This window comes from Macaca nemestrina, chromosome X (assembly GCF_043159975.1).
Source record: "Macaca nemestrina isolate mMacNem1 chromosome X, mMacNem.hap1, whole genome shotgun sequence".
In the NCBI taxonomy this organism is placed as follows: Eukaryota; Metazoa; Chordata; class Mammalia; order Primates; family Cercopithecidae; genus Macaca; species Macaca nemestrina.
Genome location: NC_092145.1, coordinates 53,184,210 through 53,199,699, shown reverse-complemented (window position 1 = coordinate 53,199,699; position 15,490 = coordinate 53,184,210). Strand labels below are relative to the sequence as shown.

General features: G+C 42.2%; 1 protein-coding gene across 2 annotated transcripts; it reads right to left on the bottom strand.

Moving 5' to 3' along the window:
• Positions 1-1,725: 1,725 nt before the first annotated feature.
• LOC105499331 (brain expressed X-linked 5) lies at positions 1,726-4,452 on the bottom strand. 2 transcript variants are annotated; one of them, XM_011771880.2, is made up of 2 exons: positions 4,189-4,401; positions 1,726-2,644 (listed from the first exon to the last, which is right to left on the bottom strand). In XM_011771880.2, the coding sequence occupies exon 2, from the start codon at positions 2,597-2,599 to the stop codon at positions 2,264-2,266; it is 336 nt and encodes a 111-aa protein (XP_011770182.2). In that variant the 5' UTR covers positions 2,600-2,644; positions 4,189-4,401; the 3' UTR covers positions 1,726-2,263. The 2 variants fall into 2 exon arrangements, 1 of the variants encoding a protein (XP_011770182.2); XR_011618451.1 differs by lacking the exon at positions 1,726-2,644 and adding an exon at positions 3,663-3,825 and having other exon boundaries at positions 4,189-4,452.
• Between the last annotated feature and the right edge of the window lie 11,038 nt (positions 4,453-15,490).

Sequence of the window (15,490 nt, the reverse complement as noted above, 5' to 3'; positions counted from 1 at the left end):
TCAGTTATAACTAACCGTTGTGCCCTACAACTTATCAGGCCCTATACTAAACACTAAGGGTACCAGCATAAATGAGACAAAATATTTACTGTGAGAAGGGCACAGTTTAGTGGGAAACAGTGATGACTGTGAACAATGTTTTAAAATTGGGATTCATCTACCAGATCCCCAGTTCCTGCCATTATTTCTCATCAATCTGTAATTAGAGGTTTATTTGGCACAGCAAATCTCAAAGCAAAGGAAGAGGGAAACTTATCTGGATCCGTGTAAGTTAGTGTAGACTACTGGGGACTCCTGAAGTCAGGGTGGTGTGAACCAGAGTAGTCTTGGGAACATAAAATTATCCCTACAACTCCTGTGTATGTGCAGAATGAAACCTGTAGCAATGTCTGCACAGAAAATTGATAGTCAACGAGACTTGGCTATTTTCATCAGAGGATGGAAGAGAGAATCCAATTCCGAGCACACTACCATGAGCGTCACTCAAATTTGTCTGGGAGAAGGGGAAGAGGAAAGAAGTATGAGAAAACCATAAAGGGCTGTTTGCATTTATAAGCAGTGTTGGTGAAGTATCCACCTGGTTTAAGTATAACTCTAAAGCAGGGAGGGACACTCTATACATTTTTGAAAAGGCAAAATGGGGAATCAGACTACTGAAGGTTCCAGAGAAATCAGTGGGTCTTTGTCATGTTCAGGAGTCCAGTACATCTGCAGTGGTAGAAGCCAGTGGAGGGAGCAAAATGCAAATGAAGAGGAAGATGTGCCTAATAGTTATGGCATTATGCAGAAAAGAAAGGCAGAGCAGCAGATGAATAGAAAAGCATTTAAAATTGAGCATCCCTAATCCAAAAATCCAAAATCGAAGTGCTCCAAAATCCAAGGCTTTTTGAACATGACATGATGCTACTAATGGAAAATTTCACACCTGACTTCATATCCATAAACTTTGCTTCACACGCAAAATTATTAAAAGTATTGTATAAAATTACCTTCAGGCCTGGCGCAGTGGCTCACGCCTGTAATCCCAGCACTTTGGGAGGCCGAGGCAGGCGGATCACGAGGTCAGGAGATTGAGACCATCCTGACTAAATGGTGAAACCCGTCTCTACTAAAAATACAAGAAAAAAAAAATTAGCCAGACGTGGTTGCAGGCGCCTGTAGTCCCAGCTACTCGTGAGGTTGAGGCAGGAGAATGGAGTGAACCTGGGAGGCGGAGTTTGCAGTGAGCTGAGATGGCGCCACTGCACTCTAGCCTGGGCCACAGAGCAAGACTCCGTCTCAAAAAAAAAAAAAAATTACCTTCAGGCTATGTGTTTGAGGTGTATATAAAATTAAATGAATTTCATGTTTAGAGTTGGGTTTCATCCTCAAGATAGCTCATTATGTACATGCAAATATTCCAAAAACTTAAAAAAAAAACAGAAATCTGAAATACTTCTAGTCCCAAGCATTTTGGATGATGGATTTTGAACCTGTACTCACCTGGAAATCAATTGGACTTGCTGATAGGCACTCTCCTTGGAATCTTCCCTAAAAATGAAGGGCACCTGGAGGGCTGGAGCCTTGCATGTATAAACAGAGCAAGACACAGAGCTCAGTCATTACCTCATTTGATTCCCACAGCGGCCCTCCAAGGCATTTATAATGTAATGTATCTGTAATTATCAGGTACATGTTTCTAAATGAGAGATCCATAGATAATATAAGATTTACATGTCTTTAAACTGTGTTTCAAGTGTTTATTAATTGCCCCCATTTCCTATATAAGCTGATTGGCAAGTTCCTTGCTTGTTACCTTTTCTTTTTCCTGGAACATATGAAACACATGTATTCATTTTGGAAAAGTGAGAAAAAACAGATAAGCAAGAAAAAAATAAAGAAATTAAAAAGTACCAGTAACTATACAACATAGATAAAGCACATTCTGGTTTTCACTCATTCATATATATATATATGTGTGTGTGTGTGTGTATTTCATATATATTATATATTTTATATATAGTGTGCATACGTACACATCTAAATGAAATAGTCTATCTATAGACTGCTTTTAAATTGCTTTGTTAACATTACAGTATGCAATAAACATCTTTCCACGACAGTTGATGAAAGTCCTCTTCTGACAGAAAAACTTACAGACTAGGTCAAAATGCAATCTCCAATCAGAAAATTGCAGAAGAATGCCAAAAGGTCCACATTAATGGTACACCAGGAAAAATGTGAATTTAGAAAGCAGGGATTTTATGATTATTAACCTCCAGATTCAAGGCATAAGGCAAAACTCATCATGATGATCATGGGGAGGGGGGTCCCCTATAAGAATGCGCAGACTGTACCTCAACTGAAGTTCCCTAATTTTCCTCCTTAGCTCTCTCATCTCCTCCATGAACCGTTCCATATCATCTCCATCTCCATCTATCATATCAATGTTATCGACAAGCCTATTGGGCACATCTTCTCCAAAATCCTGGGCAGGTGGAGCCCAAACCCCTCTAACATTTCCTTCTGGCTCTTGGTCTTCACCACCTCCTAAAGAGGGAGCTTCATTCTGCACTGGGGCCTTCTCCACAACTTTGTTTTCCTTGGGGACATTTTCCATGTTGAGTTTTTTTCCTGTTTTTGTTTTTGTTTTTTTTTTTTCTTCCTAGAAGATAAAAAACAAGAAGAGGGAGTGGATGCTTGATAGGATTCAGAGTTCTGTTTGGCAAAGGTTTTCCCACCTGAGAAACTGTGAACCCTGTAGGGGAAGCCCCAGACCCAGCGCTGCTGCAAGGCCCTCCATTTTCCCTGAAAATCCCTTCCCCAGGCCACTCCTACCACCAAAATGCAGGACGAGTTGGGGGAGGGGGACAATCATAGAGAGACCAGACTTCACCTCCCTGGGATCCTAATAAGCTCTCCAGGAGCGCCCCAGACCTCGCCCCTCTACTCCCTTCTTCCCTCATCAGACACAGGGCTGTCATTTTATGAAGACTCTCCTAAGTTTCTCCTGCACTCAACTCTGGCAGGAAGGGCTGTGAGTCACCCAGATTCTGCTCTGATCCTTGATACCCCTACACCAGAGGGCCCCAGGCAACCTCCTGCCTTCAGGGATCAGAGGCAATCTTTCTCTCTTAGCCTTGAAAACGCACTTAAAGACCTGCAGACAAATGCGACAATTACCAGGACTGATCTTTTAATCAAAGGACCAGTAATGAGAGTTGATTTAGGGTTCTCCTAGTATTAGTACCTTCTGTTTCTCCTCCATCCTGTCTCACGACTTCTTTTCCTACCCTGTGACAGGCTATCCCACCTTCCAGAAATAGGCATCAAAGATGATTATTTCCAAAACGTTTTAACCTCTTCTTTAGGCTCCCATCTCTACTGTTTCCTCCTACTGTCATCTAGTTACCATTTCTGGACTGCAGACAACTTGCCTGGCGGGGGAGTTAGAAGAGCTTGCTGAATGGATACGTAGTTTATTCACAAAGAATTTCAATCTAGGTATCCATCAGGCCTTCTCTCCACCCGATCCCCACTCCCATGCCCACCATTTTATGCATCAAGATGGACGATGAGTGAAGAGGTATGTGGGCATTGCAAACTAGGACCTGCTGCGGTCTCTGCGCTTTGTCATTCTCACTCCAGGATCTACAAGTAGCGCCCAGGCTTACACCGACCCACCTGCTGGGACCAAAACAGTTTCTCGCTCCTCGCCTCTGTCCCGCAGTCAGAAGCTCGCCCGCTCAACTGCCGCAATAGGGACCTGCTTTCCAGACCTGATCTCTGTCCCCCTCCTCTGCAGCAATTCCTCTCCTCGGCCCCCGCAGCCTATCATTTCCAGCTCTAAATGGGTAGAAGGTGAAGAAAAGATATCTAGAAGGCAGGCCTAAAACTTTGGTAGGGTCCGCCCTCCCCACACCTTGGTCACCTGCTGCACCTCCCTCCCGCGGCCCAGCAGGAAGCAGGCTATTTCCTTTCAGTCTCCTCCACCAGCCGGACTCCATCAGACATTGCCCAATGGCCGGCCTCCTAGGAGATCTCAAATGGTACCCATTCTCAATCCGGCCCCCTCGGGAGATCCTCTCCCCAGTCGCTCCATTTCTCACACTAAACGAGTGTGTATCTGGAAAGGGGTAGATAATCCAGTCCTAGACCCGCTCTGGTCTTTGCCTTCTGCAGCTCTCACACCGTTCAGCGCCCACCAACCTGTCAGGGCGCAGGGGTCGGCTTCTACCACTTTCCTCCTTTCCAGGGCAGCTGGCTCGCTTGCCTTCAGGGCAACAGCTAGCCGTCGCACGGCCAGCGATGACTACCAAACTGCAACTAGGAGAAACTAATCCACGCATTGGCTCTGGGTCTCCTAAGGCCCACGTCACTGTGAGCTCAGATTTCCAAATACCATTCACACCCGCAGTACGGCAGGAGGGTGGGGGCGGGACTGTAGGTGGGGCCACCTTTCTCTGCATTCCTGCTTTCTCCACCACTACCGCAGGCTACTACCCAACCCTCCATTTTTTTTAATGTAGCGATCCCCAAGACCAAACGGGTCATAATACTTTGTATTTGACTTGCTGTGGTTTCTGCTGGAGGTTTTAAAGAATCGCTTCTTCCTCTTCTGTACCCCTAAACGCACACTTCTCTCCCCTTCACGTCCAGCAAGTAAAGCCCTAACAGTATTGTAAGTCTTGGTCCCAGATTGGACCCTGGAGTAGGGGTGGGGAGCGAGAAGCTAGGAAGTCTGGAAAATAGGCAGGAAGTGGTATTCAAAATTTTTTTCACTTAAACTACTTTCCTTTTTGTTTGCTTATTTGTTTGTTATTTTGTTTTTCATCAGCATGCATTCATTTTGTTGTTGTTTTCATAACTAGACAATACAATTATTTTCAGGAGTTCAAGATCAGCCTGGCCAAGATGGTGAAACCCCGACTCTTCTAAAAATACAAAAATTAGCTGGGCGTGGTGGCAGGCGCCTGTAATCCCAGCTACTCGGGAGGCTGAGGCAGGAGAATTGCTTGAACCTGGGTGGCAGAAGTTGCAGTGAGCGGAGATAGCGCCATTGCACTCCAAGCCTGGGTGATAGAGTGAGACTCCGTCAGAAAAAGAAAGAAGAAAGACAGAAGGAAGGAAGGAAGGAAGGAAGGAAGGAAGGAAGGAAGGAAGGAAGGAAGGAAGGAAGGGAGGGAGGGAGGGAGGGAAAAGGGTGAGTTTTCTTGTGAAGGAGCTCTATCTTCATGTCCTTCCATGAAGTGATGCATTGAGTCTAATAGAGCCTCCCTGGTGGATTTTCATGTTTTGAGAACCTGTGACAAACTGATGATCTCCTCTAAATTGTATTAGTGTAACCACAATTTACAATAGCACCTGGCCCCGACGATTCAGGGCAATAATTTGGGGAAGCTACCCTGACAGATGAAAATGTATTGTGATAGACACATAGAGGGGAACAACACTGGGGCCTACAGGAGGATGGAGGGTGGGAGTAGGGAGAGGATCAGTTTACCTATATAACAAAGCTGCACATGTATTCCTGAACTTAAAATAAAAGTTTAAAAAGTATTGTGAAATTGCAATGTTAAGATAATAGTGTACCAGAATAAATTTAGAACAAATGAACCAGAAAAGAAATTCGATTATCAAACCCAAATATGGAAAAATGCTAGTAAATGCATTGAAATACTTTGAAACAGTGGGGAAAGGTTAGATTGAAGAAATTGTGCTGGGATAATTGACTATTTTGAAAAACAATGAAGTTCCTTATCATTCCCATACAGTTAAAAATAGACACTAAATGTTTGCATAAAAAGACATTAAACCATTAAAAATAGAACTTAGCATGTTATTTTTTATATAATCTTAGGATGGAAAAGTTATTTTAAAATATAGCACCAGATACTGACAAGACCAAAAGGCAATTGGCTCAAATCTGCTGGGAACCCTCCGAGTCTCAGAAATGACTTAGAGTGCTCCTCAGAATTATCCTAACTAATGATGAGAAGTTGGGATATTTTTCTACAGACTTGGCCCTTTATTGGTGGATGTCACCCAGAGGATGTTAAAATCTATGGTACTTTTAGGTTGTCCTACACCTGGGCTGAGCAGGTTCCCAAGGTACCAGAAAAAGCCCTCAGCAAAATTAGAAAACACAGGTAAGGTAGAAGGATAATATCAGTTTTATTCCCACTCCAGGAAATATACTATTCACATTTTACTCTAAATCTGTCCAAATATCTCCCTTCAAAAGCAAAGATAATACACACATATTCATTTTCTTCTTATTATTATGATTATTACACTTTAAGTCCTGGGATACATGTGTGGAACATGCAGGTTTGTTACATAGGTATACATGTGCCATGGAGTGGTTTGCTGCACCCATCAACTCATCATCCACATTAAGTATTTCTCCTAATGCTATCCCTTCCCTTGCTGCCCACCCCCAGACAGGCCCCAGTGTGTGATGGGCCCTCCCTGTGCCCATATGTTCTCATTGTTCAACTCCCACTTATGAGTGAGAACATGCGGTGTTTGGTTTTCTGTTCCTATGTTAGTTTGAGAATGATGGTTTCCAGCTTCATCCATGTCCCTGCAAAGGACATGAACTCATTCTTTTATATGGCTGCATAGTTTTCTATGGTGTATATGTGCCACATTTTCTTTATCCAGTCTATCATTGATGGTCATTTGTGTTGGTCCCAAGTCTTTGCTATTGTACATACACATTCATTTTCACATTTATAGATGTTTGGGTTGTTTGTAGTGATCATTATCATAGATGATGTTGATTGAACTTCTGTGTACATAAAATTTTCATACTAATATCAGATTTTGAAGTTTCTAGAACTGTCGTTTCTATATATGTGTGGATATTTTTCATTGTCATAGAAGTCACTCCTGAAAAATGTCCAAATTTGGCATCTATAATGTATGAGCATTCCTGCTTTCTCATGTCTGCCAATGCTTAGTATTGCCTGATGTATTAATCATTTTCACAGTACTGATAAAGACATATCTGAAACTGGTCAATTTACAAAAGAAAGAGATTTATTGGACTTACAGTTTCATGGCACTGGGGAGGCCTTGCAATCATGGTGGAAGGTGAAAGGCAAGGAGAAGTAAGTCACATCTTACATGGATGGTGGCAAGCAAAGAGAGAGCTTGTGCAGAGAACTCTCGTTTTTAAAACCGTCAGATCTCGTGAGTCTCATCCCCTATCATGAGAACAGCACAGACCCACCCCGTAATTCAATCACCTCCCACTGGGTTCCACGTGGGAACTGTGGGAGTTACAATTCAAGATGAGATTTGGGTGGGACACAGCCAAACTATATCACCTGTTTTTTTTTTTTAACTATTATTGTATTTTATTTTTTCTTTTGTTTTATTTTTTATTTTAATACACTTCTCAAGGTCACCAGGTAATGTTTTCTAAACTTGACAGATCATAAGAGGCACTTGGGGTTAAGATTTTTAGGCTCCTTCTCTAAAGATCCTAGTTTAATAGTTTGGAGTCAGGTGTGAAAATCTGCATTTAAGAAGCTCCTTTGACATAATTTTTATATCAGATAGAGTTGGGAAACCCTGTTACAGGCAAAAACCAAAATGAAACAAAGGAAAAAAGTCTCCCATCATTATATAAGTGATTTTTTAAAAAAATTATCATGAAATAATTTCAAACTTATAAAATACTTTTGAGAAAAACCCCACATGCCCTTCACTGCATTTCCCAGTTCTCAGAGTTTTGCTACATTTGCTTTCTCATTCTCCCTTCATATAGAAGAACACATTATTATTTTTTTCTGAACCATTTAAAAATCAATTGAAGACTAAATGATCATTTAAAAATATTTAGTGCAATTGATTCCATATTATTATATCATTAATTAATATAAACTGAAAAAACTAAAGGAATCACAAATGGTGGAGCAGCCATATAACAGAAAATTTTAACTCAGTTAAAAATTTATAAGATAATATGGCAGCCATGAAAATGCACCACTTCGATCTCCTGCTGTGGGGAGTATTGTTGATTGATGTTTCTAGTTGCTGACCCTCTGAATCCACCAGCACATTCATGCCGAGGTCATGAATCCCATGGGTCGATCCTTGCCAATAACTGGCACTATTCAGTTGCATTTCTGTAAGTTACAGGGCTTCTCTAATTGAAGTCTTTGGCTCCATATCTCCCCTTCAGCCTAGCTGAAACCTTAGGATTATGTGACAGTCTAGGGCTCTTCCTGTCAAATCTTCCTCCTTTCCCTGCGCTCCTTCACCAATGTCAGATCTTCATTACCATCTGAACACTCTTTCCACCTTCTCCCACTCCTTCTCCTTTATCCTTCACAGGTGTCGTTCCCAATTAACCTCTTGCTCATCTATTCCCATTTGGGTTGTTACTTCTAAGAGGACAAGAGCTAACATAAGTGGTGACAGGAGCTGTCCAAGAAAAATTATGATACAGTGGAGTTTGGGATCCGACTCACTTGCCACCCACTGGGCAAATAAAACAACATCTTGAGTGGTATGCGAGCATAGAGAGTTCCTGGCACAAGATGGTGATCAAATAGCTAAAAATTTCACCAGTCCTGACCTGGAAACATATCCTGTAGATGGAGAACACCCTTGCTAGCATTCAGGCATTTGAAAAATAAGAGAGAAATGATGCCTGTCAGGCAGCCAAGTAAGCTAGCTAATAGTTGGGTAATTTTCATTGCTACTCTGAAGAGATATAATGAAAAACTGAGGGTCAGGCTGGTGCAGTGGCTCACGTCTGTAATCCCAGCACTGCGGGAGGCTCAGGCGGGCAGATCACGAGGTCAGGAGTTGAAGACCAACCTGGCTAACATAGTGAAAACCTGTGTCTACTAAAAATATAAATAAATTAATTAATTAATAATAATAAGCCGGCTGTGGTGGCAGGCACCAGTAGTCCCAGCTACTTGGGAGGCTGAGGCAGGAGAATCACTTGAACCCGGGAGGCAGAGGTTGCAGTGATCCAAGATTGCACAACTGCACTTCAGCCTGGACAACACAGTGAGACTTTGTCTCAAACAAAAAGAAAACCAAAAAACTGAGGCTCATCACCAAGCAACTAAAGCTAAGTATTAAAATCTAAGAGACTTTCTGGTAACTTATAAAGAGGTTCGTACTTCCTGCAGTGGAAGAGCAGAAACAGTTGAACAGCAGACTTGGGACAGTTGCAGAGCTTCAGAGATATTTAAATACTGAGTCAAGACAGGTATGTTACATTCATGTTATGACCTAGATTGAAAAAATCTGGGATCTGGACAAACATGAGATGGCGTGTTAGTCCATTTGCATTACTATAAAGGAATACCTGAGACTCCTTAATTTATAAAGAAAAGAGGCTTATTTTGGCTCACAATTCTGCAGTTTGTACAGGAAACATGGTGCTGGCATCTGCTTCTGGCAAGGGCCTCAGGAAGCTTACATGCATAGTGGAAGGCAAAGGGGGAGCAGGCATATCACATGATGAGAGTAGGAGAAAGAGAAGGAGGAGGAAGTTCCAGGCTCTTTTAAAAAACTAAATCTTGCATTAAGTAATAGACTGAAAACTCACACATTGCTGGAAGAATGGTACAAAGTCATTCATGAGCGATCCATCCCCATTATTCAAACATCTCCCAAACTCTAATATTGGGATCACATTTCAACATGAGATTTGGAGGGGAGAAAACATCCAAACCATATCGTTCCACCCCTGGCCCCCCAAATACCATGTCCTTTTCACATTGCAAAATACAATCACTCCTTTCCAATAATCCCCAAATGTCTTAGCTCATTCTAGCATTAACTCAAAGTCCAAAGTCCAAACTCTCATCTGAAACTTGAGGCAAGTTCCTTTAGCCTATGAGCCTGTGAAATCAATAGAAGTTATTTATTCCCAAGGTACAATGGTGGTACAGGTATTGAGTAGACATTCCCACTCCCAAAGGGAGAAATTGGCCAAAAGAAAGGAGCAACAGGTCCCATGTAAGTCTGAAACCCAGCAGGGGACATTTAACCTCAGATTTCCAAAAATAATCCTTGACTCCATGTCCCACATCCTGGGCACACTGGTGCAAGGGGTGAGCTCTCAAGGGCTTGTGCAACCCTTCCCCTGGCTTTGCAGGGTGTAGCCTCCATGGCTGTTCTTTTGGTTTGAAGTTGAGTGCCTATAGCTTTTCTAGGCTCAAGGTGCATGCTGCCAGTGGTCTATCATTCTCAGGTATGGAGGGTGGCAGCCCCCTTCCTAAAGCTCCTGTAGCCAATTCCTAGGTGGAGACTCTGTGTTGGAGCTCCAATCCCACATTTCCCCTCTTCATTGCCCTAGTAGAGTCTCTCTGCAGGGGCTTCATTGTTGCAGCAGACTTCTGCCTGGGCACCCAGGCTTTCCTATACATCCTCTGAAATCTAGGTAGAAGCTCCAAAGCCTCCTTCATGCTCACATTCTATGCACCTGTATGGTAAACACCACATAGGAATCACCAAGGCTTATGACTTTTGCCCTCTGGAGCAATGGGCTGAGCTGTACCTGGAGCCTTTTGAGCCAAGGCTGGAGCCAGACGGGTCTGGATGCAGGGAGCAATGTCCTGAGGCTATGTGGGGCAGTTGTGCACTGGGCTCGGCCCCTGAAAACATTCTTTCATCCTAGGCCTCTGGGTTTGTGATTGGAGGGACTGTCCCAAAAACTTCTGAAATGGCTTTTAGCCCTTTTCCCCAGTATTAGCACCTGGCTCCCTTTTAGTCATGTAAATCTCTCTAGAAAGTGGTTGCTCCTTAGCAGCCTGCTTGGATTCCTCTCCTGAGTATACTCTTTCTTCTTTACCACATATCCAGGTTGCAAATTTTCCAAATTTTTACACTCTGCATTCCTTTTAAATGTAAGTTCCAACTTTAAGTCATTTATTTGCTCCAGAATCAAATCACAGGCTGTTAGAAGCAGCCACGCCACATCTTGAACACTTTGCTGCTTAGAAATTTCTTCCATCAGATACCATAAGTCATCACTCTTAAGTTCAACCTTCCCTCCAATCCCTATGGCATAAGCACAATGCAGCCAAGTTTTTGCTACCATGTAACAAGGGTGATCTTTGCTCCAGTACTCAATAACTTCCTCATTTTCATCTCAGACCTTATCAGCCTGGCCTTCACTGTCCATATTTCTATCAGCATTTTGGTCACAACCAGTTAACTAGTCTCTAAGAATTTCCAAACTTTCCCTCATCTTCCCATCTTCTTCTAAGTCCTCCAAACTCTTCCAACCCCTGCCTGTTACATATTTCCAAGGTGACTTCCACATTTTCAGGTATCTTTATAGCAATGCTCTACTCCACAGTACCGATTTTCTGTATTGGGCCATTTATGTTGCTGTAAAGGAATACCTGAAACTGAGTAATTTATTTAAAAAGAGGTTTACTTTGGTTCACAATTCCACTGACTGTACAGGAAGCAGGGTGCTGGCATCTGCTTCTGGTGAGGGCCTCAGGAAGCTTACAATCATAGTGGAAGGTGAAGGGCAAGCAGGCATATAACATGATGAAAGTGGGAGGAAGAGAGAGTGGAGGGAGTTCCAGGCTCTTTTAAACAACTAGATCTTATGTTAACTCATAGAAGGAGAATTCACTCATTATCACAAGGATGGCACAAAGCCATTCATGAGAGATTCACCCCATGATTCAAACGTCTCCCACCAAACCCCAACTCCAACTTTGGGGATAATATTTCAACCTGAGATTTGAAGGGGACAAAATATCCAAACCATAGCAGGTGTGGACATTCTGGATAGATGGTCCTGAGAATGTTGGTTCTGCAGATTACTCTGAACCCTCAGAAGCTGCAGAGATGGCCCATGATTGTCTCATAAGAATAAACACTTTCCTCATGTTACAGAGGCCTCACCCAGCAATGCAACAGGTGCCATCCTCAGAAACTGCCCCTACTTCCTTGAAAAGGTTACCAGACCATTAATTAGGGCTAAGTGACAGCATGATGCAGCCAAGGGCATTCTGAGCCTGATAAGGAAGGAATTAGATTATATATTGAAGTTGTTGTATGCAAGAATTACATAGCATGTACTGGTAGGAGTTGGGGAAGCCTTGATACTGGGTTTTAATGATCCTTGATCAAGGTAACCAGAATATACTGGATAAGCAATAGTCATTGAGTTGAAAGCACTTTCTGGGAACATGGGATTTAACACTCTAGCAAGGACCCTAGGAAGTAAAGTAAACGTTCTGCTAGTGTGGTTCTTCAAAGCCTGGAGAAAGCAATGGCCCCTGCTGAGTGAAGTAGAAATGACTGAGGTATCCTGGCATCCCAGAGAGGAAGAAATACAAAGTTCCAGGGCAGGCTAGAATGACTATATTATGCAAGACCAGAAAACCAAGCCAAGGATAGTGCTTCACAAGCAATCACCAGCCCTTGATGGTCAGCCAACATGGATGTTGCTCAACATTTACAAGCTGAAAAATACAAGAGTGTAAGACTAGGAGGCTGAAAGAGGTTTCCTCAATAAGAAGTCATGACCCTTGTTCAGTTGCTGAATCCAAGCTAATTTTTAGATCTAGAACACATTTATTAAAGTAGGAGCCAGATCTCTTGAAAAAATAACCTTGTTGCATCTCAATAAGTTTGCATTACAATAATTATTTCAGTCCTTCCACAAAGGGAATTATAGCCATTAATTAGATGACAGTATACAAGGGGAATAAGAATACCCAGACATTTCAACGACTATTGAACACAGTGCCTGAGTCTGACATTGATATCTAGATACCAAAGGCATCATCATGGCCTCACTATTATAGTGGGAGTTTACAGGGGCCAGGTAATAAAGAAATTTCTGTGTAAAGTCTGGCTGTCTATGGATCTACAGCTTCTATATTCTTTTCCCTCACATCCTGATTTTACAATTAGGATTTATATAAACGGCATTTGGAAAACTACTGTATTGAGTCATTGTCCTGTGAACTCTCATAGTGGGAAAGGTTAAGTGGAAACTTATGGTGATACCCTTACTTCTGGGCAAGGCAGTAAATCATAAATAATACAGCATTCTCAAGGTGGAGAAAGAAATCGCTGTCACTGTTAAAGACCTCATAGATACAGGAGCTGTGGTCTCTATCATATTTTCACTTGCTTTGCCAATCTTGCTTTTGCAGAAACTAATTGAATCCTAGAGAATAATAGCATACTACCACAAGTCCAGTCATGCAGTATCCTTGACAAAAGCTGCTGTACTTGATGTGGTAGCATTGCCAGAGTAGATTAACAAAACCTAAGTATGTGGTATGTAGCTTTTGATGTGGTGAATGTATTCTTTTGCATTTACTTAAAAAAAGGATCAGAACATTTACTTTCACATGGAGATAACATTCATTTACAGTTTTGCCTCAGGGTAAACAAAATATATACTCCCACAGGGCTTCACATTGACCCATTATATCCGTGATATGCTGATTGGACAGGAAGAGCAAGATGTGGTTATTACACTAGAGGTCTTTGTAAGACACATGGGCTCTATATTGTGGAAGATAAGCCCATTACTTTACAGAAATTATAATAGGTTCAGTGGTTGTAAGAATGCCAGGATATCTCCTCCAAAGTAAAAGACAAGTTACTGCATCTTGCATCATCTCCCACAAAGAAGGAAGCACAGCATATGGCAGGCCTCTTTGGGTTTTTGAAGCAACACATTTTATACCCTCTAAGTCATAAAGTAAGATGAACCCAGCAGTAGCCCATAATACAGTGGAAACAGAATATCCTAGATTAAGTCCAAGGAAAACCAGATGGCACAGGTTAGGTATACGAGCAGATAGCCCAGATCTCCCTGCTATCCACCACAGTTGCACCAGTGCCTCTCCTTTCATTTAAGCCTATAGCCATATGAAAGTATGTGGTCCCATATAACCAGTTGAAGGAAAGCTCAAGCTTGGTTTACAGGATCAGCTTGGTATGTGAACTTAAGTCAAAATATGTGGTGACTGTATTACAGTCACATTTAGAGGTGGTTCTGAAAGGCAGCAGGGAGGGAAAATATTTTCCCAGTGGGTAGGACTGCAAGCAGTGCACCTGATTATCCACTTTTTGTAGAAAAAGAAGTGGTTCAAGATGGTAATATATATGCATTATTTGACAGTAGCCAAAGGTCTGGTGAGCTGGTCAGGAGCTTGAAAGGAAAAGATCAGAGAAAGGGAAGTCTGGAGTAGAGGAATGTGGATAGACATATTGGGAGTGACATGAAAAAGGAAGATTTTTGTATCAATCCTATTTTAATGCTCACAAGAAAGCATCAATTGTGAAAGAGTAACTGAAGAACTAAGTAGACAAAGCAACTTTGACCACTGACATTAACCAGCATTCATTTTGGCCTTCTCAGGACTGGTCCAATGGGCATCTCAAAGAACTAGCCGTGGCAGAAGAAATGGAGGTAATACATGGGCCCAATATCACAGACTCCTGTGTACCAAGACAATTTAGCTGATTCCCTGTGTGAATATCCAACCTGCAGCAACAGCGACCAACGTTCTATCTCAAATACGACACTATTTATAAAGACCACTTAGCAGTGAATTTATTATATTGGATGCTCTTTAATCCTGGAACAGTCACTGGTTCATGCTCACAGAAATATGTACCTATTCTGGGTGTGGATTTGCCTTTTCTGCCTGCACAGCCTCAATAAGCGTCTGGGGGATTTGGAGGTTCTTGATCGATAGTCTTGGAATCCCACACAACACAGCATCTGAACAGGATAGTCACTTCATAGTAAAGAAGGGGCACAAATGCGTCCAGAACAAGAGGATCCACTTATCATATCAAATACGGCACCATCCAGAAGGAGCTGACCTCATAGAGCACTTCTAAAGGCAAAGATAAAGCACCAATAAAAGTAAACCCTGAAAAAATTGGGTGCCATCGTCCAGGATGCAGTATATACATTAAATCACAGACCTATATGTTAGGCTTTAGATCTAATTGGAAGAATGGGATTAGGAATAAGGGGTGAAAGCAGGAGTGTGCCTACTCCCCATCATAGTGGCCCACAAGGATCACAGCAGTGGTTTGAACAAGCATTGGACTACTGATATCCAGGAACTGCCATGCAAGAAGGGGAATCCACATGTGGCAGGAGTAATTGACGATGATCTCTAGGAGGAGTAGGGCTGCTTTAGTAAAATGAGTCAGAAAGGAATACATATGAATCCAGGTGATCTACTTGAGTGCCTCCTGGTATTCTCTTGCTTTGTTTAACTGTGAATGGATAATGTCATTGAAAAGAGTTTGGACACCTCCACAATGAAAGTTTGGTTCACGTGACTAAGTAAGCTTTCAAGACTTGTCAAAATAATAACTGTGTGTGAGGGAAATTTCAAGTAGGTAGTGGAAAAGGAAGATAATAATTACCAGTTCTGGCCCAGAAACTAAATGCAGCAAGGGGGACTGTAGTGTGTCCCACTATCCTCCCTCTTCAAAGTTTGCTTTCATAAAGAAAAGCCCAAAGGAA